This window comes from Oryctolagus cuniculus, chromosome X, assembly GCF_964237555.1.
Source record: "Oryctolagus cuniculus chromosome X, mOryCun1.1, whole genome shotgun sequence".
Taxonomy (NCBI): domain Eukaryota; kingdom Metazoa; phylum Chordata; class Mammalia; order Lagomorpha; family Leporidae; genus Oryctolagus; species Oryctolagus cuniculus.
The window spans coordinates 34,200,329-34,221,693 of NC_091453.1; the positions used below are offsets into that span (position 1 = coordinate 34,200,329).

The following is a 21,365-nucleotide window of genomic DNA, read 5'->3' on the forward strand; positions in this document are numbered from 1 at the left end:
TTCTTTCGTCTGCTCGGCCCTCCCCGGGTTTGCTGCTGGTTCTTCCCGGGTTGGCTACTATCCCTTCCACCTCCGTGGAAGGGCAGTTCCCCCTGGCCGCATTCCCCACTTCCGCAGGGGAGCGGCACACCGCCGGCCGGCTCTTCTCGGGGGCTGCACAGGTGTTCCCTCAGCTAGATGTTCCCCATAGATGTTCCCTGGTGCATGCCGTCTCTCTCCTCCTTTATAGTCCTCCTCCGCCAATCCCAACTCGGCTGCCCACACGCCGAGTACACTGCTCTCCAATCAGGAGCAAGTCCTACAGTTTATTGGTTGAACTGGAGGCAGCTGTGCAGAAGCTGTTTACTCCTCTCCCAGCGCCATATTGTAGGAGAGCAGATGCATAGAATAAGTCTTAATTCCAGTAACTCAGTCCAGTCCGGGCTGCTCCCCACAGGTAGAGAGCAGCTTGGCAGTGTACAGGGAGAGATAGGGTGGCTTGAAGTGCAGTTGGGAGACCACACATAGTCAAGAGCATGCAGGACAGAGATCGGGGGTTCTGCAAGGCAATTTTGTGAGGACAGGAGGGGAGGTCAATGGAAGGTCATTTGATGGTGGTGGAATCCATAGAGCATGGTTTGGAGACAGAGCAAGTGACAGTTGGAATTGATTTGAGGTGCGAGTGACGCCCACATTGAGGGTAGCTGGTAATATTTGGAGTGGTGTTATGGACTCTTGCAGAGCCAGTAGGGGATTCATAGTGTATGGTTGGAGGGTACATGGAGAGTGGTTTGGGATCAATGGACAGTGTTTTGGGTGCACATTGGAGGCATTTGGAGGATGATTTGGAAGTGCTGTTTGAAGGCTAATGGCTTCAGGGCTAACTGCAGACGGTTTGAGGAACAATTTGGGAGTAATGGAAGGTAGTGTTTTGGTGCGGTTTGGAAGTCCATGGAGGATGGATTGGAGGTACTACTTAGGATCAATGGGCAGTAATTTGAAGACATAATTTGGGGGATAATGAAAGATAGCTTACTGCGTCCACTGATAGACCTTGAACAATTTGCTGTTGTTCTTTTGGTTTGCACCAGGATGTGAAAGAAAAATCCCTGCACTTTCTCTTTGTGACAGCCTACATTGAATTGGGGAATACATTTAAAGAAAAAAGAAAGAATGAACGAAAGATAGTTTGAAGATTGAAATTCAGAGATAAATGGAGAGTGATTTGGAGATTGTGGGAACACAGTTGGGGGTGCACCAGGAGATTCTATAGGTGATCTGGGTGTAATTTTGATAGTCATGGAGGGTCATTTAAGGGATAAAGGCTTGGCGTCAATACAGTGTGATTTAGGCACAGCTTGAAGGTCAATGGGAGGTGGTTTATTGGTGCAGCTTGGATGTCCATGGAAGATAAATCAGAGGTCCTGCTTCGGATCAGTGGACAGTACTTTGAGGGTGATGGAGAGTGGTTTGGGGTGCATTTGGGGATGGCGACAAGGAAAGCTGGGAGAGTTTAGAGGTGTGGTGATGGCTTATAGAGAGCAGCATGGGGTACAGCTTGTACCGCCTAGGGGTCCGTGCAGAGTGACTTATGGGGGGGTGCCTATCTGCTCGCCGAGGGGGCGTGGCCATGGCAGGGCTGGGGGAGGACTCCGCCGCCCTAAAGAAAGTCTGTGCGCACGCGCTCCCAGCCTGTTCACTCCTGGCGCTCCCAGGGCAGGAAAATCGAAGAGCCGACCTGGCGCCTGCGCACTTCGTCCTCGCCGCTGCTGTGGTCTCGCGCCCCGCCCCCCGCACCCCCCACCCCGAAGCTCGCGTTCAGCGGCGGCGGTGGTCGTGCCGCCGGGAGCGGGCGGACCCGAGTGCAGGGTGGGGGGCGGGGGCCCAGCGCCGGCGGCTTGGCCGGCGCTCCTCTCCCACCCCCCGGGTGCCCCCCGTCTGGCCCCACGGTAACGGTCGCGCGGCTGAACGCGGCCCACGGGCAGGGCGCGGAACAGGAGAAGGCGCGCGCCCGGGGACGAGCAGGGCGCAGCGAGGGACGGGCGCGCCCACTACCCCTGCCGGCCTGCACCGACCCCGCCTACGCCTCTGGGTGAGGACCTTCGGTGAGTAAGACCCCCGCACACACTTGGGGAGCAAGGGAGGGGACTGGGTGGGCTGAGGGCCCGGAAACGCTGGTGAGGATATACCTGCGCTGGCATTCACGACCTCTGACCCCGTGGCCTCACCCCTGACCCCCTCTGACCTGACTACATGTTATTGAGATCTCGAACCCCAGCCAGCTTTGGCCTCAGGACCTGTGGTCCAACCCCTAACCTAACCACATTCTGGGGTGGTGGGATCTTCATCCTCTGTTTTGTCCCCCTAAATCCAGTCAGGACCCCAAACCCCATCCAGTTCTGTCCTTAGCATCCTTGACTTGATCTCTGATTCTTGATTGAGCCCGTCTCAGCTTTGAGGCTCATCTTGTTATGTCCTGGTGCTTGACCTTAACTCTTACCCAGTCTCTGAACCTCCGCCCCTCTTGTTTCCTTAACCCCAATCTGATCCAGTTTTGTCCTGATTCCTAACCTGACGTAGGTACTTTCACCCTGCCCTGTACTGTGCCCCTGGTCCCTCTCCTTACTCCAGTCTCCATCCCAGCTTACCACCTGTATATGTCCCTCTCTGTCTCCTGCTCTGGCCCCAATCCTGTCCTATTTTTCCCCCTTTTCTTGTCCCATCACCATTCTCATTCCAGTCCTCACTCTCTCCTGGTCTTTTCCTGTTCCTGACCTCTATCCCTAACCTGCCCTTTTTCCTGTTCCCTCCCTTGACAACTGGCTTCTGTTCTGTAGGGATGCTGTCCCCCGCCCTGCTGTTTTGTTGTACTTTGCCTCTAACCCTGTCTTGAATCTTAGCCATCCCATCCCCTGAGCAGTGTTCTGGCTCACTTCCTGTCCTGCCTCTTGACCTCCATCCCAAGATGTTTCTGTCTTGTCCTCTGTACTCCTTCCCTTCCTGTCGCTTTATCCCATCCCAACCCTAGACCCCTCTTCCACACTCTGTCAGATCTCCCTCTCCCTTTCCTAATACCTACTTCCCATCCCCTCTGAGTTCAGGGCAGGGGTCCCATTATTCCCTGCCCATAAACTTGAAGGTTCTACGGGTCTTAAGACCTCTGAAGTACATCACAAGTGCTTTCCTTAGCGTGAAGAAGCAGCCTTGTGAGTCTTGTGTAGCTGATAGGATTTTTGTATGGGATTTCCCACACCTGCACCCCAGTGATCTCACATAGACCTTGCATTTCTCGCCCTGCCCTAGGAGGGCCTGGAACTGTTCATCAGCCCCCTGCCCTCCCCGGGTGTGAAAGAACACCTTCAATTATTCATTGATTCTCTAGAAGTTGGAGAGTCTGAGAGGTCTGCGTCATGTTTCCAGCTGTGTTTTGTTGGGGGGCTGCCTCACGTTGGGAGGAAGGGTTTACAAAATATGCAGGACTGAGGGCCCTAGGGGTTTGTCTGAATCTTCTAGATCATGTTACCTCCATCCCTGACCTTGATCCTGGGTGTGGGATCCCTTACTTTCCTCCCCTAAAAAAAAAAATCTATTCTAGGCCAGAGGCTTCAGGACTTGGTAGGGGTTTATTCCCCTTTTCTTGGAAGTGAGCAATAAACATCTTGGTGCTAAGTTCACCTCATCTCTGGGAGGCTGGTCTGGGGAGGTGGGAGACAGGCAAGCATTGGATTGAGAGAGTGAGGTCTATCCAGCAGTAGCAATGACAACAATACCATGAGCTTCCTTCGCCTTCTCTCTTCAGTCTCCTTGATTCTGAGGATGGATGAGGAGAAGTTAGAGCATAATATGTTACTCAATTATGTCTTGAGCTTACATTTTTTTTTAAGATTTATTTACTTATGAGGCCAACAGTGTGGCGTAGCAGGTAAAGCTGCTGTCTGCAGTGCTGGCATCCCATGTGGGTGCTGGTTCCAGCCCCGGCTGCTCCTCTTCCGATCCGGCTCTCTGCTATGGCCTGGGAAAGCAGTAGAAGATGGCCCGAGTCCTTGGGCCCCTGCACCCACATGGGAGACCTGGAAGAAGCTCCTGGCTCCTGGATTTGTATCAGCGCAGCTCCGGACATTGCAGCCATTTGGGGAGTGAACCAGCGGATGGAAGACCTCTCTACCTCTGCCTCTCTATAGCTCTGCCTTTCAAATAAATAGATAAATCTTAATAAAGATTTGAAAGGCAGAAAGAGAGAGAGAAAGAGTGAGAGAGATATCTTATATCTGCTAGTTTACTTCCTAAATGGCCGCAATGGCCAGGGCTGAGCCAGGCTGAAGCCAGGAGCCAGGAACTTCTTTCAGGTCTCTCATGTGGGTGCAGGGGCCCAAGGACTCGGGCCATCCTCCACTGCTTTCCCAGGCATATCAGGAGGGAGCAGCTGGGACTCGAACCAGCACCCAAATGGGGTGCTGGTGCTGTAGGTGGAGGCTTAACCTGCTGCACCACATCACTGGCCTCAAGCTTACATTTTTCATAGAAGAGTAGTGAGCTCAAATAACAAGGTACTAGATCCATCTTATTTACCCAAAGCCTTTATCCAAACCTATGTATAACACACAGGTATTCTTCACTGTCTCAATCTACCTGGCACCTGTGTTCTGAGAGGGAGTTCTGGAAGTTCAAATATTGAAACATACCAAGTTACCTGAAAGTCTTCAGTTGTCATCTCTTACATAATGACTAGGGAAAGTTCAGATAATGCTCTAGCTCAGAAATGTGTCCAGATCTCTGCTGTTAAGTCTCCTGATCCCCAGGGACAAGAAGTTGGGCTAGTGAGGGCACCCTGTTGGGTACATATATTGGGTTCCTGCATTTTGCCCGGTCACTAAGGTATGCACAAGAGAGAGGGTACCAGTTCTAGCTCAGAAATATATCAAAGTCCATTCAGTTCTTGGATTTAGATAGTGAGACTTGAGACCACATGTCTGAATGTATTTGGTTCCCGCCATCTTAGTGGTGAGTAGGGAGAGGTCAGATAATGAGGGAAAACAGCTCTGTTGCAAATACCTCCGATTTGGCAAGCACAAGGCTTCCAGGTCTGGACAGCAAATACAGAGGGTTTTGGAGACTGAGGGATACCAGCTTTGTCTGCCTCAAATGCCTCTGAATACATAGAGTTGCTGATTTTGGATCGTGGGAGTTCACACAAGTTAGCCATATAGCTCTGTCTCAAATAAAGAAAACATGCCTTTATATAAAGAGGAATACCTGAATGATAACAGCTTGCACATATTAAGCATCTAGCCTGCTAAGTGGATATAGCTAAGTGGCAGACCCACCATTTATTAGCTGTGCAGAGCTTGGTAAAGCTGAGGACCCGGCTGCGATGGGGCATAGAGGTGGGGCCATCTTCTAGACTGTTGAAAGTTGTGGACCAGGGCAGTGATGTGTGTGGGACCCTGTTCCTCCTTGTCAGCCAGGCCACGAGGTCCAGTTAACCTGCTCTCCCCTGCTTACCCGCTTCTGCGTGAGTTTACTGCTATTATTACTAGCGGTCATTAATGACACGGTGTGAGTTTCCTTACACCAGGCTATGCCTTCCAGAATTACTTTGGCCTCTGTTGTGTCTGTAACCCCCTTTTACCCGCTTTACAGAGGACACCCAAGCCCTGAGACTCAGTTTTGCATTGTCAGCCAGATTGCCTTGGCCCCCTTGGCCCCAGTTGTGTAAGCATCTCTGTTCCCAGCCTCCTTGGTGGCCCACAAGAGGTGGGGGAGGCTATGGCGGAGAGGACACTCCTCACCAACAGCCATCTGCCCACCTTGCCCTGCCTGCCTCCACCAGCCCCAGGCAGTGAAGGAGGGGAAGCAGGGAGGGTGATGAAAGGGGCCTTTGTGTCCCATGCTGGAAAGCTCACACGGTGTGTGTGTGTGGGGGGGGGTGGGCAGGGATGGCAGGAGGCCTAAATAGGTGTGTTGGGGGGAGCCTCTCTCTAGGCCTGACACACCCACCAAGTAGGGAGGGAGCTTTCCTCACTCTGTGTTCTCACATCCTGGCTCAGAGCAGTGGCTACTGCAGGGGCCTGGGTTGAGTTTGGGCCCTGAGGTCATATAGCAGATGGTCCCAAATGGAGCATAGGATGTGTGGTGTCTGCCCGGTGGTGCTGTAGGGCGGGGGGGGGGGGGGGGGAGCAGTCCCTTGTGGGGACTCACAGCCCTCGATTGCCTTGTCTGGCATGAGGCCAGACTCCTGGCCAGAAATGCCCAAGGGGGAGGAATTGGGGAGAGACCCAGCGTAGATGTGGAGAAACCTGAGCCCCCTCCCCTCCCCCCAACTCCTCCCTTGCAGGAGTAGCCTCTGTCTGCTTCCAGCCCAGGACCCCACACCCCCAAGTTCCGATTCCATCTGCTCTTGTGCCACGGTGCCCTGAATCAGCCTCTCCTCCTCTCTAAGCATCAGCTCCCACTTCTGTAAGAGGGCAGTGTGGAGATCGAGTCTGTGCTGTCCTCCCAGGTTTGTAGGGCCCAAAGGCGTTGAAACACACGAGTGTTTTGTAGGGCAGAAACTGGCGGTTTGCTAGAGTTCTTCCTTCTGGGGCTATGACGGGGGCTGGGGTTGTGAGACGTGGCCCCAGCCTGGGGAGCTGTTTCCCCCAGCCAGGGTGGGAATTGATTGCCCCAAGGCCTTCTCCCACCCCACTTCTCTTGCCCTGGGCACAGGGCCAGGGTCTCAGGAATGTGTTGCCACTGAGCACTGCCCCTCTGCAAGCTAAGCCGACGCCCTTGGGTGGGCAGGCTCTAACCCTCTGGGAGTTCAGGCAGCAGGAGGGGCAGCTGCTACTCCCGTGACTCTGAGCCCTTCTTCCCCAGTTCTCGGCCAGGAGTCTCTGATAAGTTCTCTGCTGTGTGTCCCGAGTGAGGTGAGGGTTCCTGGTTCTTTACATGGCCAAGCCATGTGCCCCAAAGAGGATGTGGCCCTCGCCTTGGTGGTAGGCAGGCAAGGGTTAAAAGGTGTGGGACGGCCCAGTTTCTGGCCAGGTAGGCTGGGCCATTACCTAGTGGGAGGCGGCCAAGGCATCCGCCACTGCTGCTCACTGCCACTACCAGCGGAGCCAGGGCCTGGTAGAGACAACTGTGCTTTTGAGAGACCGGAGGCTTCCCCCCACCCCCAGCACTCTCTGCCTTTGGTGAGCACCTGGGAGCAGCGGGTAGGGATGCGGTGGCAGGGAGCGGAGAGGGGGCGCAGGGCGGGGGGGGGGGGGCAAGGGCATGGAAGCTGGGGGAGGTACACGGAGTGCCTTTGGGAGAGAGCCTGTGGGAAAGGTAAGCTAACGCTGTGGGGTGGAGTGGGTGGGGGTGGGGTGGGGGCTGTCCAGCCAGGAAGGAGGGCCTGAGTAGAGGGGCAAAAGCCCCAAATATCTAGTTTCTTTTCTGGCAGGAAGCTGATTCCTGGCCGGAAATGGACAAACTGGACGACGAGCGATGGGAGAGTAGGGAAGCTTGGGTCCCCCTTCTTTACTCCACCCCCCCCATACTTCCTCCCCTCCTCCCCCTGTGCAGGAGTAGCCTCTGCCTATCCCTAACCCAGGGCTCAGTTCCCCGAGGCCAGACTGGACTATTGGGAAACCATTGTCCGGGCACCTGCCTGCCTTCCCTCCCCCGTTTGCCCACCTTGAGGAGGAGGCAGGGGGGAACAGTCCAGATTTCAGCAGTTTGTATGTGCTTCAGCAGGATGCGGAAGTGGGGGTCTCGCTGACAGTGTTGGGGTGCCACCCAGGTGAGGTGTCTTGGTTGTAAACAGTCATTACAGCCAGGAATTTCTTTCTCGGCTGTAGTGGCAGAAGAGCAGACCTGAAAAACCTGCTGGGCCCGCCTCTGGGTGTGTGTGTGTGGGGGGGTGCCCCCTGCAGCTCCTCTGTTGTAGCCATTCTTGCGATGGGCCCTGGGGTCACCAGAGGCAGACCCAGGGACTGGTATGGGGCAGTGTTGGGGAGGGGGCTGCTAGGATCCCCTTCTCACCATCTCCCTGTGGGGACAGGGCAGCCCCGGCCCCAAAGGCAAGAGTGCAGATGTCAGGCAAGCAGAGGCAGAGGTTCTGGAGCTGGCTGTGGGGGTGTGGGGCGTTGACCCTGGGTCTAGCCTGCCCAGTGACCCCATGACTCATGGCCTAGCTATGTCCCCGAGGTCAGGCCGGCAGGGTGGGGCTGGGATTCCTGTCTGGACCCCGTGTTGACTTCCAGGATATTCTGAGTTCCCAGAGAGGGGAGGACTGAGGCAGCCCAGCATGGGATGTGTGACCAACCCTGGTGAATGGGGAGGAAACTGGGTTCCTATTGGGGTGGCAGAAGATTCAGGGGAGCCCTGGGACAGTTTCCCAAGCCCAAATGGGGCCTGGGAAACAGTCTGGGCCTCAGGAGCCGAAGGGCAGAGGAGGCTGCGCTGAGGCATGGAGGAAGCCCTACGGCACTGGGAAACATCAGATCTTAGACGGGTGGGCAAGGGAGTGCCTTGCAAAGTGTCCTGGGCCTGCACTTGGAGAAAAGCTTTAGGGAATGAGCCCTGAAGGCACCAGTGCTTCGAGGGATAAGCACAGATCCTATGGGGGTGGGGCTGCAGAGGTAGAGATGTGGAAGGGGCTTGGGCCCAGGCCTCGTTGATTGCCTGGGTCTTCCCCATACCTGGCTAACCTGTCAGGACAAGCTGTGGATTTCAAGGTAGGCGGAGATGGGAACTCTGTGGCCCTGTGAGGGCCTCTCAGTCACTTGCTACCGAGGTTAGGCCAGGTGGTAGGAGGTGATGTCACCCGGCTGCCCAGCTGGGGAACAAGCAGGATGTGGGAGGAAGGGAGGGAGGGAGTAAACTCCAGACAAGGGGACAAGGGCAGGGCTGGAGACCAGCCAGGGAGGCTCCATGGGCTGCCGGCCATGTCTGGAGACAGAGAAGGAGGCAGGAGGCAGGTGGTTTGTCATCTGTGGCTGTGGACTTTGCTATTCACAGAGCCCTGCGGGGTGACTTCCCCATGCTAGTCTTAGGCCAGGCTGGGGGAGGGAGCGGAGCTAGAGGGGCCCCCCGGGTGGCAAGGGAACAGTTTGCTGGCTGCACCAGGGCTGTGAGATGGCAGTTGTGACAGTTACAGACCCAGCAATTTGGACTTGAACCCTGGCCCATCTATCTGCCTCAGCCTCCATTTACTTCATTGACTGCCATCATTCATTGAGCTGGCAGATACGCATTGAGCATTTGCTGTGTGCAGCAGCGTTCAGGGCACTGGACGTCCCGATGGCACTGATGCAGAGGACAGATGTACGTCCTGTCCTCATGGGCACCTGGGAGAGGCATGAGCTCTGAACTGGACAGCAGGTGTGAGAGGACCCGACACAGGGGCCCACTTCTTTTTTTTTTCAGATTTACTTATTTATTTGAAAGGCAGAATTACAAAGAGGCAGAGGCAGAGAGAGAGGTCTTCCATCTGCTGGTTCACTCCCCAGATGGCCGCAACAGCCGAAGCTACACTGATCCGAAGCCAGGAGCCAGGAGCTTCTTCTGGGTCTCCCACACGCGTGCAGGGGCCCAAGAACTTGGGCCATCTTCTACTGCTTTCCTAGGCCACAGCAGAGAGCTGGATCGGAAGTGGAGCAGCCGGGACTCGAACCGGCGCCCATATAGGATGGCGGCACTGAAGGCAGCGGCTTTACTCGTTATGCCACAGCGCAGGCCCCATCACAGGGGCCCACTTCTGGCAGTTACGTTGAAGTCCCAGCATGCTCAGTGAGAAGCAGGGGCTGGGGTGGTGAGAAGTTGCCAAAAGCCTGGACAAAGGCCCTGAGGCCTGATGGACTTGGGGAGCTTAGGAAGTTGGAGGGATTGGAGCAGCTCTATAGCGAGGGAGTGTACGACCAGAGGAGTGGGTTTAGCTATATCCTTGGCCATGGGCAAGTAACATCACCTCTCTCTGCCTTCCTAATGTCCATCGTCTCTAAAATAGGGACAGCAATAATCAGAAAGCCACCCTCAGCGGGTGGTTGTGAAGATTAAACGCAGCACAGTGGGTAGCTGTTCCAGGCACCCAGGTGCTTAATGAGTACGGGTTGTTGTTATCTTCAGCTGAATCTGTGCCATGAATTCTCTCCCCAGGCAAGACTCCTGGCTGTGGCCCATGGGCCTCTGAGGAGGCGTTGGAAGTCCGCCCAGCTCCCCACTTGCTGTGCTCCCACTCAATGGGAAGGGAGCCAAGGTACCGGGGACCAAAGGGGGGTCCAGACAACAACACACGTTCCCAGAGGGCAGATCGAGCAGGCGGTGGGGTCAGGGTACTCCTTATTCCAGCTGGGGCGTGAGAAAAGCTGGGGCAGGCAGGGGCCTGGGGTATCACAGGATGAACCTCCTTAATGGCGCTCCGCATCACTGCCAGGCCCTGTCCAGCCACCAGCCACGGCCTCTGGACAGCAGCAGGATGGAAGTCAAAGGTCAGCTCATCAGCTCACCTACCTTCAGTGCCCCAGGTCAGTAGCTGCTTCCCCCTCCTGCTGCCTCCTCCCCTGCTCGGAGTCACCACCTGCCCCCTGGGAAGGATGGTCCCTGGCCCCACAGCTGCGCCACGACACCCTGGCCACGCCACTGATCTTTGCTCCCTCTGTGTCTAGCTGCCCCGTTTGGAGAGGCTGCCCCCCAGGTGAAGTCAGAGCGTCTGCGGGGGCTGCTTGACCGGCAGCGGGCCCTGCAGGAGGCCCTGAGCCTGAAGCTTCAGGAGCTTCGCAAAGTGTGTCTCCAGGAGGCGGTGAGGGCCTGGCCCGAGGGGCGTCAGGTTGGGGGTGAGGAGCCCGGGCCCCCACGTAGCTGGAGTGTGGTGGCGCTTGCCGAGCCACTTGTCTGCACTGTGGATTCCCTGTCATTTCGCACTCCTTCAAGGTTGGCTTACATGGCTTAGAGTCAATGACATATAGGAATCCAGGCCCATGGTCCCCTGTTTACAACTTGGAATCCCCAGAACTTCAAAAAACAAAAGTCATTTCCAAAGGTTGGCAGCAAAGGTGGCCCTGAACTGATACAGGGTAATTTATGGTTTCGATTTCCCCCCTTTCTGGCGTGTCCAGAGTTTGCCAGAAATAATGTGGTGGAAGCCAGGCGGCCCCAGCCCCTGCAGGGAATGTGTGGTCATATCAGTGTATATAGACTGTGTGCGTTTATAAACCAAAAGAATTCCAGATTGCAAAGTAGGTCCCCCTGCCTCCCCATGCCAGCCACCCCGGGGTCTGGGCCAGTGAGGGGCTGAGGGTATACACAGCAGACCTGCCAGGTGGAGCTCTTGGGAGGAGGGAGAAAGATACTGATTGTGAGGGGCCGAGCAGGGCTGGGCTCCTAGGAGGACTTCTGTAGCTCCTGGCATCATCACCGCTTTGCCCCCTCCCCCTCCCCCCGGCTAACCCCTGGTAGTCTCTGCCTCCCCGCCCCTCCCAGGAGCTGACAGGCCAGCTGCCTCCTGAGTGCCCACTGGAGCCTGGTGAGCGGCCCCAGTTGGTCCGCCGGCGGCCCCCTGCAGCCCGCGCCTACCCTCCGCCACACCCCAACCCAGCACATCACTCCTTGTGCCCTGCTGAGGTGAGCAGATGGGTCAGGAGCAAGATGGCAGGGAGGGGACAGGTATAGGAGCAGACTCTGGGTGTTGCATCTTGCGGGGGAGGCTAAGATGGAGAGTGAAGGGGCTTGAAGAAGTGGGTTCCTGCTAAGTGGGAGGATGCTGGTCCCTAATGCTGTCCCAACAAGCCTCCCACCCTCAGGAAGATGGACAGGCCACGCCCCTCGTTTAGCTAGGTCTCACCCCCAGAGGACTAATGAGCTCTGCCCCTTGGTGAATAGGCCCACCCCCAGGAAGGACCGGGCCTGGGTCCTGGGCGCGGCCATTTCCAATGTTTCATCCTGTCCCACCCCTCTTGGGCCCTGCAGGAGCTGGCTCTCGAGGCCCTGGAGCGCGAGGTATCTGTGCAGCAGCAGATCGCAGCCGCTGCCCGCCGCCTGGCCCTGGCCCCTGAGCTGAGCACCGAGCAACGCCGGCGCCGGCGCCAGGTGCAGGCCGATGCACTGCGGAGGCTACACGAGCTGGAGGAACAGCTCGGGGACGTCCGGGCGTGCCTTGGGCTCCCGCCGCCCCAGCCCCTGCCACTATCCACGGGTGCACTCGTCACCACCCAGGGAGTCTGCTTGGGCACGCGCCTCACTCAGCTCAGCCAAGGTGAGCCTGGCCCACCGTGGCCCACCAGGGAGTGAGAGTGGGCTAGTAAGTCTGACAGTGGCTAAGGGGCGTGGGTGAACGGCCAGTGAAGCCCAGGAGGTAACTTAAGGGGCCCAACCTGTAGGAAGAGTTGGAATAAATTGGGTACTGCAAAAGGGCCGGCCAAGGGGGCCTGACCTGTAGGCACTAGGAGCGTGAGGAACCAGGCTGGTGGTGGTATTGGATTCAGGTCAAGGTGGATTCTTGGCAAGGAGGAGCCTGTCCGGTCCGGTGTAAGGGATGGTTCTGAGACCTTGGAGTGTGAGGCCAGGTTTTCCTTCTTCTCACCTGTAGAGGACGTAGTTCTGCACTCGGAGAGCAGCTCCCTGTCAGAGTCTGGGGCCAGCCATGATAACGGTGAGGACCTGTCCCCAACTCCTCTGTCCCTTCGGCCCCTCCGCTAACCCCTTCAGCTCGTCCTCAGCTGTGCTCTGTCTTCCTGTGAGCCCCCCATCTTTGCAGCTTCATCCTGCCCATGTCCCGTCGCTCCCAGGACCTAGTTGTCAGCCCCTCTGCCACGCCTTTTGCCCTGTCTCATCCCTTAGCTCCTCCCCAGTCTGCCTACGCCTGTCTTAGCACCTGCCCCTCCCCTCCCGCGCTGGCCCCCTAACCTTTTGCTTTGCAGCCACAACCTGTCCTGCCCACAGTAGGCCCCTCTCATTGGATTCTACCTCACTTCCTGTCTTCCACCCAGAGGAGCCTCGTGGATGCTTCTCCCTGGCTGAGCGCCCCTCGCCACCCAAGGCTTGGGACCAGCTGCGGACAGTATCTGGGGGAAGCCCTGAGCGGCGAACCCCGTGGAAACCACCCCCATCAGATCTTTATGGGGATCTGAAGAGCCGACGGAATTCTGTGGCCAGCCCCACCAGGTGGGCAGGAGACCCTTGCCTCCTTTCCCCAGGGGCTGGGCAAGGGAGCGTGAGCCTCCGCCCGCAGGAGATCCTGCTGGGTGTCCAGTCTCTAACCAGGGCCCTGGCCTGGGCCTGCCCGTCTCTGTCTAGCCCTACACGCTCGCTGCCCAGGAGCGCCTCCAGCTTTGAGGGGCGAAGTGTGCCTGCCACTCCTGTGCTCACCCGGGGCTCTGGCCCCCAGCTCTGCAAGTAAGAAGGCTCTGAGGGGGGGATTTGAGGATCATTGGAGGGCACCGTTACTTCTAACCGGAGGCACTGGGGAGGGACTTCTCAAAAGGCGTAGGGCACAGGAGGCTGGAGTTTGAAAGGTGAAAAGCAGTTGTCTTGATGGAAAACAGGATGGGGATTGGGGGCAGAAGCACCAGAGTCTGTGCATGGTGGACAAGTCATTTCCCTCCTCCTTTGTGAAGCGGGCATAATAGTATGTGCCTTTCAAAGGCCTGGGAGTAGTAAGTTCCTTATCCGACACCTGCTAGTAACTGGGCATGTTACATGCTGTCTGCTCACCGAATCATCCCAAGATCCCCACGAGGTGGGGGCTGGGGGTGCTATCATTATTCCCATGTGGTAGACAGGAAACTGCAGCACAGAAAGGTCGGGTAACTTGCTAGCAAACAGAAGTCCTGGGATTTCAGTGCAGTCAAGAGTCCTCTGCTGGTTAGCTGCTGAAACAAGTACTTAGGGAGTGCCCACTTGCCCTAGGCTGTGCTTGTGGGCTTTGCATTCTGTGAATGACTGCTAGTGGGTGGTTTGGGTGGGACAGGGACTTCCGGCAGGGACTTAAATTCTCAGCCCGAGGGCCCGAGGAACCAGGTGAATGCTTTGTGCTGGCTTCATCTCTAGCTCTATACTTCGTTGCCCCAGGACCCCCTGAGCCCTCCAGCCTGGGAAGAAACCCCAGCTGCCTTTTGGTGCCACTCCACAGCTTGTAACCCTGGGGCCCATTTTGGAGATGGGAAGGCAGAGACTCAGGGCTGAGATAGGCAGGGCGTGGGCCATCTGCCTGATTTTTCTGACCCTACTTCCATTACACCCCCGCCTCTGCACCTCAGACCCGAAGGCCTCCATTCTCGCCAGTGGTCCGGCAGCCAGGACTCCCAGATGGGCTTCCCCCGGGCAGACCCTGCCTCCGATCGTGCCTCCCTCTTCGCAGCTCGCACTCGCCGCAGCAACAGCTCTGAGGCCCTGCTGGTGGACCGGGCGGCTGGAGGGGGAGCCGGCTCCCCACCGGCTCCTCTGGCTCCCCCTGCTGCTGGTCCCCCAGTCTGCAAGAGCAGTGAGGTGCTGTATGAGCGCCCCCAACCAACCCCTGCCTTCTCCTCCCGCACAGCCGGCCCCCCAGACCCTCCCCGGGCCGCCCGGCCGAGCTCAGCTGCCCCTGCCTCCCGCGGGGTCCCCCGGCTCCCACCTGTGTGCGGGGACTTCCTCTTGGACTATTCCCCCGACCGGGGCCTGCCCCGCGGTGGCGGCGGAGCAGGCTGGGGGGAGCTGCTGCCTGCAGCTGAGGTCCCAGGACCCCTCTCCCGTCGGGATGGGCTCCTGGCCATGCTGCCCGGCCCACCACCTGTGTATGCAGCTGACGGCAGCAGCCCCCTCCTCCGCAGCAAGGACCCCCACACCCGTGCTACCCGCACCAAGCCCTGTGGCCTGGCCCCAGAGGCTGCTGAGGGTCCGGAGGTCCATCCCAACCCTCTGCTGTGGATGCCCCCACCCACCCGTATCCCACCTGCCGGCGAGCGCAGTGGCCACAAGAATCTCGCCCTGGAGGGGCTGCGGGACTGGTACATCCGGAACTCGGGATTGGCTGCGGGGCCCCAGCGCCGGCCTGTGCCCCCCCACATGGGCCCACCACACCCGTCCTTCCTCCACGCCCGATGCTATGAGGTGGGCCAGGCGCTGTACGGGGCTCCCAGCCAGCCACCTCTCCCACACTCGAGGAGTTTCACGGCGCCCCCTGTCTCTGGCAGGTATGGAGGGTGCTTTTACTGACGGGTTCGGGGTCTCTTGAGGCGGATGGTAAGGTTACCCAGGCCAGGGAGCAGCCAGGCATGAGAGCTAATGACTTAGACCACAGGGAAACTAGCGGCAGCCTTGGCACAGGGGCACCGTACCGGGCACAACCTGCATTAGTACTTGGGGTCCTGGTGGAGGCAGAGCTTGGGCTTTGGTAGCAGCAGGTCTTCCGCGAGCTGTAGAAGAGTAGGTTTTCGCTAGTCTGGTCAGGTGAAGATAAGCCTTGAAGCCAGGGTGCTGAGAGGAAGGGGCATCCCGTGCCTTCATCTTTTTCTTCGTCTTCTCTGTGCCCCGTGCTTGGGAGCCTGGAGGTACTGTCCTGTGCCTGCCTCCACCTCTTTAACGAACCTCTTCCTCTCTCTTTCTGTGTCTTGTCTGTCTTTTCCTCTCTTCTCTACCTGTCTTCCGGATTCCTGCTACCCCTTCCAAAGATACTACGCGGACTTCCTGTACCCCCCGGAGCTGAGCGCTCGTTTAAGTGACCTGACGCTAGAGGGGGAGCAGTCCTCCAGTTCTGACCCCCAGACCCCGGGGACGCTGGTCTGACCCCTTCTGATACATCTCACGTTGGCCTGGGCATGACTCCAGTCTGGGGAGCACACAGCTGACCTCGCTGAGCCCTGAGATGTGGCTGCTCTCAGTCTTGGGCAGGGTGGGGTGGGGGGCGGGGAGGGCACCCAGCTGGTCTTCCAATGCCCCTCCCTGGCTCCGCGTGGGCCCAGGAAGGTGTCTGACACCCTGGTTCTCCTCTCACACTGTGCTGGGGACTGGGGGACCCTAGCCAGCTTAAAGGAGATGGGAGTGATGTCGTGGGGATTCCACGCCCCCTCCTCCATTTCTGTTTACAGTTGTGATTTAGGTATTCACTGTCTTCCCCTTGCCCCCCACCCTGCACTAGGCATTTTATAAAAGGGAAACTGTGATCTTGTCCTGGTTGGGTTCATTCCTGTCCCCATGCCCAGCCTGTTCCATTCAGGAACCCCCTCCACCAAATGGACCATGTAGGGTCTCAAGCCCCTGTTTGGGGCAGCCAGGAGATTCTGGTGTGCACAGAACTCCCTGCCACTCCCCACCAGGGCAGTTTTGGGGGAGTTGGGCTCTGCCTACACTTGGAAGGATTGAAGTCTCTGGGTGTGGTCCCTGAAGGAGGCTGCATCCCTGCCTGTGCCCTGGGCCTCTGCCCTGACCATTCCAATCAGGAGGCCCCAAAGGAGGAGCAAGGGGCAGAGCCCTCGGGGGTGTTGTGTCCTGGGATGCTGCTGTGGTTGAACCTGGCGTCGGAAGATGCCAGTAAAATCCTCAGGTGACGTCTGGCTATGGGCCACAGGCCACGTCACATCTTTCTTGGCTTTCCTTCCACTCACTTTTTAAACAAATCACACAAGCTGTGTTTTCTATGATACCTGTCTGTGATTAACTGGAGTTGGGGGTTCCCCTCCCCCCTTTACCTGGTATTAAAACTTTTCTTTTTGTACAAATGGATCTGGGCCCAAGACACTACCCACACTGGAAGGGGATTTCTACAATAAATGTGTAAACCGAATCCATGTGCTCCTCCTCTGCCTTGTTTTGTAGGCCACACCTTTAATTAAGCCTGGAAAATAGGGGCCAGCATGGTGGCGTGGCAGGTAAAGCCCCTGACTGCAGTGCTGGCATCCCATACAGGCACCGGTTCAAGTCCTGGATGCTCCACTTCTTCTTCTTCTTCTTCTTCTTTTTTTTTTTTTTTTTTGACAGGCAGAGTTAGAGAGACAGAGAAAGGTCTTCCTTCCGTTGGTTCACCCCCCAAATGGCTGCTACTGGCTGGTGCGCTGTGCCGATCCGAAGCCAGGAGCCAGGTGCTTCCTCCTGGTCTTCCATGTGGGTGCAGGGCCCAAGCACTTGGGCCATCCTCCACTGTCATCCTGGGCCACAGCAGAGAGCTGGACTGGAAAAGGAGCAACTGGGATAGAATCCGGCGCCCCAACCGGGACTAGAACCCGGGGTGCCGGCGCTGCAGGAAGAGGATTAGCCAAGTGAGCCTTGGTGCTGGCCTGGCTGCTCCACTTTTGATCCAGCTCCCTGCTAATGCACCTGGGAAAGTAGTGGAAGATGGCCAAAGTGCTTGGGCCCCTGCACCCATGGGGGAGACCTGCAGTTCCTGGCCCTCCTGGCTCCTGGCTCAGTCTGGCCCAAGCCTGGCCATTGCAGCCACTTGGGGAGTGAACTAGCAGATGGAAGACTTCTCTCTTTCTCTCTTACTGTGCCTTTCAAATAAATTTTATAAAAGACTGGAAAATATATTAGGGTACTTCAAAAAGTTCATGGAAAATGGAATTAAAAGATAGTCACTTTCCATTAAGCTTTTGAAGACTTCATAATTTTAAAAGAGGTTTATTTTACTTGAAAGGCAGAGTGATAGAGAAGGAGAGACAGAGGAATCTTCCATCTGCTGGTTCACTCCCCAGAGACCCACAACAGCCAGGGCGGGGCCAGGCCCAAAGCCTGTAGTTAGGAGCTCCATCTGGGTCTCCCACATGGGTGGCTGGGGCCCAAGCACTTGAGCCATCACCTGCTGCCTCCCAGGCACATTAGCAGGGAGCTTGTTCAGAAGCAGAGCAGCTGACTGGAACCAGTATGGGATGCAGGTTTCTCAAGGGGCAGCTTAACAGAGCGTGCTCAATGCCCAGCCTCCCCTCATATTTTTACAGGAAGAAAAATAATACCATGGAAGTAGCCTAAGCCATCTGCTTGTGGCTTGCCAGGTGACATGGGGTAACTCCTTTGCCTCTGCTCAGATTCACAGCCAACCTCAAACAAGAACTCTTAATAATGCAAATGATGATAGTAAACAGTGCCCCTAACTTCTTCCTTAGGCTTTCACACTGATCCGGAGGTAACAGGATTGAGGAAGGGCCTCAGAGATCACCCATTCAGCCCACATAGTTGACAGCCAGCCAGGAAGTCTCTAGGCCACTTCCTCATTGACATAAATAAGGACTTTACCCAGGAGGCCCAGATTGGCTTGGAAGATGCAACAGGTTTTATTGTTGCGGTAATACTGATATATATGCCCCACCTCCACTCAACTCCTTGGTCCTGGCCACTGTGGAACATGGGAGGGAGCGGGTGGTAAGGGGACTGGTTGGGGTCACCTGGGACCAAAGGTTCAAACAGGGTCAGGTTGTTTGACTCCACCCCAGCGATGGGCTGAGCATGGGGCTTTGGTTCAAGATGTCACAATACCTTACCCCAGACCCCAGCTTTGGGGCTCAGCATGGGAGATGGGCCAATCCCACATTGGGGTTAGGAGTGTCTCTGGGTCCACAGTTTGATGTTGGCCATGGATGTTGTGGTCTTAAGCCCCAGATTTGGGGCTAGATGTTGGTGGCTTTGGTTCCCAAGTTTAGGGCTAGGGAAGACTGTGGTTCCTGGGTAATGGGTGTGTGTGTGAGAGAGAGAGAGAGCCTAGTTTGAGACCAAGGCAGGGCTGATATAGATGTCTTGTTCTTTTTTGGGGGGGCGGGGGCAGGGCAAGGGACTCCAGATTACTAGTTTGAGGGCTGGGAAAGGGCTGAAGGTCTCAGGTGGGGTTGGGAGTTAATATTCTCCACGTTGGGGCACAGATCCCAGGCCCTTAGGATCCGGCCTCCTGCTCTTGTCCCAGTGCCTCTAGGATGAGCCCCATTGGCGTCCGCTTGAGACCAATGCTCTCGATCTTGTTCTCAATCTTGTTTTTAAGGTTGCGCAGGCGCAGGGAGGCGTGCACCAGGATCACTGTGGGCAGTACCAAGAGGGGTGGGGTCAGTGGGATGAGTCCTCAGCCCACACCAGTTGGGGCCCACAGAAGGGAACTGATGCCCTGGTAGAGTAATAGAATGGTGAGTGGCCAGGGTAGCTCTGATCATCAAAGTGTGGCGGAATAATTCTCTTTGCGGGGGGGGGGGGGGGGCGTGGCCAGGGAGGGCTCTTGGTAATGGGGACCTGGCCAGTGGAAGGCACTTAATACCAGGAGTGATCCCCAAAGAGGTGGCAGTAAGAGGGGTGTTTCCCAAAAGGGGGTGGGGTGGGGGAGTCAAGACAAGAAAGGCACTTTTAAGCCATGCCTCCTGGGTTTTCCAGCCCCCTCAGCCCAGGAACTAGGGCAGGCCAGGCCTGGTGCTTTAAGTACAGGTTGGCCCTTTCCCGCAGTAGTGGAGACTCACGAAGCACTGGCGTGGCGATGCTGAGTAGGAAGGTGTAAGCGCCGCCGGCGAGCCAGAGAACCAGGAGGCTGACGGCCAGCACCGCGGCCATGCAGGCAGCAGGGTGGTTGCGACGGCAGCGGCGTATGGCTGCACGGGACTCGGCTGCCCACGTCAGTATGCCGAGGGCTGCCACCATTGTCAGAGCGCCAAGGAGCGTGTGTTGCGGGCTCATGTATCTGTGGGGACAAGGGAACTAGTTGCCCAGACCACCATCCACCCGATCCTGAGCCCCAAGACCCTTGGGTCCCCCGTCTCTGGGCCCTCCGATGCAGCAATCCTGCTAGTCTTGTCTCCTACAGGTCCATCCTCCAGGGCTTCCGCTGCCTTAGACCCCCTGCGGGCCCTCGTTTCCTCCGTGTCATTCCTACCCTGCGGTCCTCCCATCCCCGCTAGACCCCTTGGGCTCCCAACACTCACTTTCCTTCTGACTACCTGCCCATGTCCCCCATTTCTCACCCAGTCCCAGAGCAGCTTCCTCTGGACCCAGGGTCCCCACACTTTGCCCTCTGGTCAGGCCCAGGGTCCTCACAGGACCCCTGCCGGACGCCCCCTCCAGTCTCGCATTTCCCTATGGATTCCGTCCCCCCCCCCCCCCCCCAGCACTGCTAGAATCCTCTCCTGGCTTTGGGTCCCCGCCCAAGTCCCTCCTCCAGATCCTCCAGCCTTATCTGGTCTTCCCTCTGGGCCCAAGTTCCCCCACAGGCACTGGCTCGAGGTGCATTCCAGTCACAGCTAGGCTCCCCCTCCAGGTCCGGATACCACACAGGTCCACCTCCCACAAACCTTCAACTTCACCGCGTCCCTGGGCCTGCCCTGACTCCTCCAGGGCTGCCTTTATCTGGCGCCGTTACTCATATCAGCCCCGCCGTCCCCTACAGACTCTCAAACCCCCTTTCGGACCCTCCTTGTTTTCAGGTCCGCCTCCCAGCCCACTTACCCCCTTCAGTTCCTCACTTTTTCCATCTCCCCCGGGTCTTCCCGCCAGACCCTCCGTTCTCCACAGGCCTCCCCCGGCCACGATCCATCCCCACCAGGCCCTCTCATAACCAGGTTCCACCTCCTTCAAAAGCCCTCAGACCCTCCATCTCTACTAATGTCGCTCTTCCCGGCCCGGTGGCCCCCTCCCCCTGCCCCTCCCCCACCAGGTTCCCCCTCCCCATCCTCAAAGGCGTCTCCGACCAACCGGCGCCTCACTCCCTCCCCTCACCCGGCCACTGCGAGCGTGAAGCCGAAGCACAGAAGATAGTTGGTTTGATAGTAGAGCAGGTTATTGATGACACGGTGACACCACCGTTGTGGGTCGCATGGATCAGGAACCGCCAGACGCGCCGGCCCCAGAACAAAGTCGTCCAGGGCGCGTAACGGTGGCAGCCGTACCTCCGACATCCTGTCGGTTGCTGGACCAGCCTGAAAGGCCGCCGGACTACAACATCCGTTAGCCCCTGCGCACCGCGAGGCACACTGGGAAATGAAGTCTGGACTGGGCGGGCTTAATGACCTAGGTGAGCTGCGCATGCGCCGTTACCCACGTGACGGGAAACGTAAACAACGGCGTATAGTGAGGCAGCAAGGGTTGCTGGGAAATCAAACCTCAGCCACGAGGCGGGACGCTCCCAGCTCTTCAAATTCCTAGCAGTTCCCGGGTGAGGCGCCACGCAGGACAGTTCTGGGCGGCGGCTCAAAGTTTCCAGACAGGCAAAGACAAGACAGCAGGGACTGTCAGAAGGACCAGGGCGGGATTTTACTTCCTTCCTGTCATAGTCCAAGAGGGTCACGCCTCTCCTGGAAACTCCATGCCCCACCCTTGAGCACAAGCCATAAATGCCATTAAAGAACCTTTTACTCATATTAATTGCATCAGAGATCATCTCTTTCTGGGAAGCTTTTACAAATCCCCAGGTTGGATTAGGCTGTGCCCTCTAGGTTTCCCGCAATTCTCCAGGCGGTTCTGGTGCCTCCCCGAGTTCCTGGCCTGGCCCTTTG

The 21,365-nt window shown here is 57.3% G+C and overlaps 2 protein-coding genes and 1 non-coding gene across 4 annotated transcripts; 2 read left to right on the forward strand and 1 right to left on the reverse strand.

The window, feature by feature from the left end:
- The first annotated feature begins 1,014 nt into the window (after positions 1-1,014).
- On the forward strand, positions 1,015-1,136 carry LOC127485041 (small nucleolar RNA SNORA31). Its single transcript, XR_007912243.1, has one exon. It is a non-coding gene; the product is annotated as a small nucleolar RNA SNORA31 (small nucleolar RNA).
- Positions 1,137-1,713: 577 nt separating this feature from the next.
- Positions 1,714-16,699, forward strand: CCDC120 (coiled-coil domain containing 120). Of its 2 annotated transcripts, none has more exons than XM_051827099.2 (11): positions 1,714-2,084; positions 10,099-10,198; positions 10,376-10,466; positions 10,608-10,741; positions 11,422-11,562; positions 11,908-12,193; positions 12,527-12,589; positions 12,927-13,101; positions 13,234-13,332; positions 14,196-15,110; positions 15,588-16,699. In XM_051827099.2, the coding sequence occupies exons 3-11, from the start codon at positions 10,418-10,420 to the stop codon at positions 15,700-15,702; spliced, it is 1,977 nt and encodes a 658-aa protein (XP_051683059.1). In that variant the 5' UTR covers positions 1,714-2,084; positions 10,099-10,198; positions 10,376-10,417; the 3' UTR covers positions 15,703-16,699. The 2 variants fall into 2 exon arrangements, with proteins under 2 accessions (XP_051683059.1, XP_017205430.1); XM_017349941.3 differs by lacking the exon at positions 1,714-2,084 and adding an exon at positions 6,962-7,151.
- Positions 16,700-18,155: 1,456 nt separating this feature from the next.
- On the reverse strand, positions 18,156-21,239 carry PRAF2 (PRA1 domain family member 2). The gene is made up of 3 exons (XM_002719908.5): positions 20,590-21,239; positions 19,341-19,558; positions 18,156-18,912 (listed from the first exon to the last, which is right to left on the reverse strand). The coding sequence occupies exons 1-3, from the start codon at positions 20,895-20,897 to the stop codon at positions 18,773-18,775; spliced, it is 666 nt and encodes a 221-aa protein (XP_002719954.2). The 5' UTR covers positions 20,898-21,239; the 3' UTR covers positions 18,156-18,772.
- Positions 21,240-21,365: the final 126 nt, after the last annotated feature.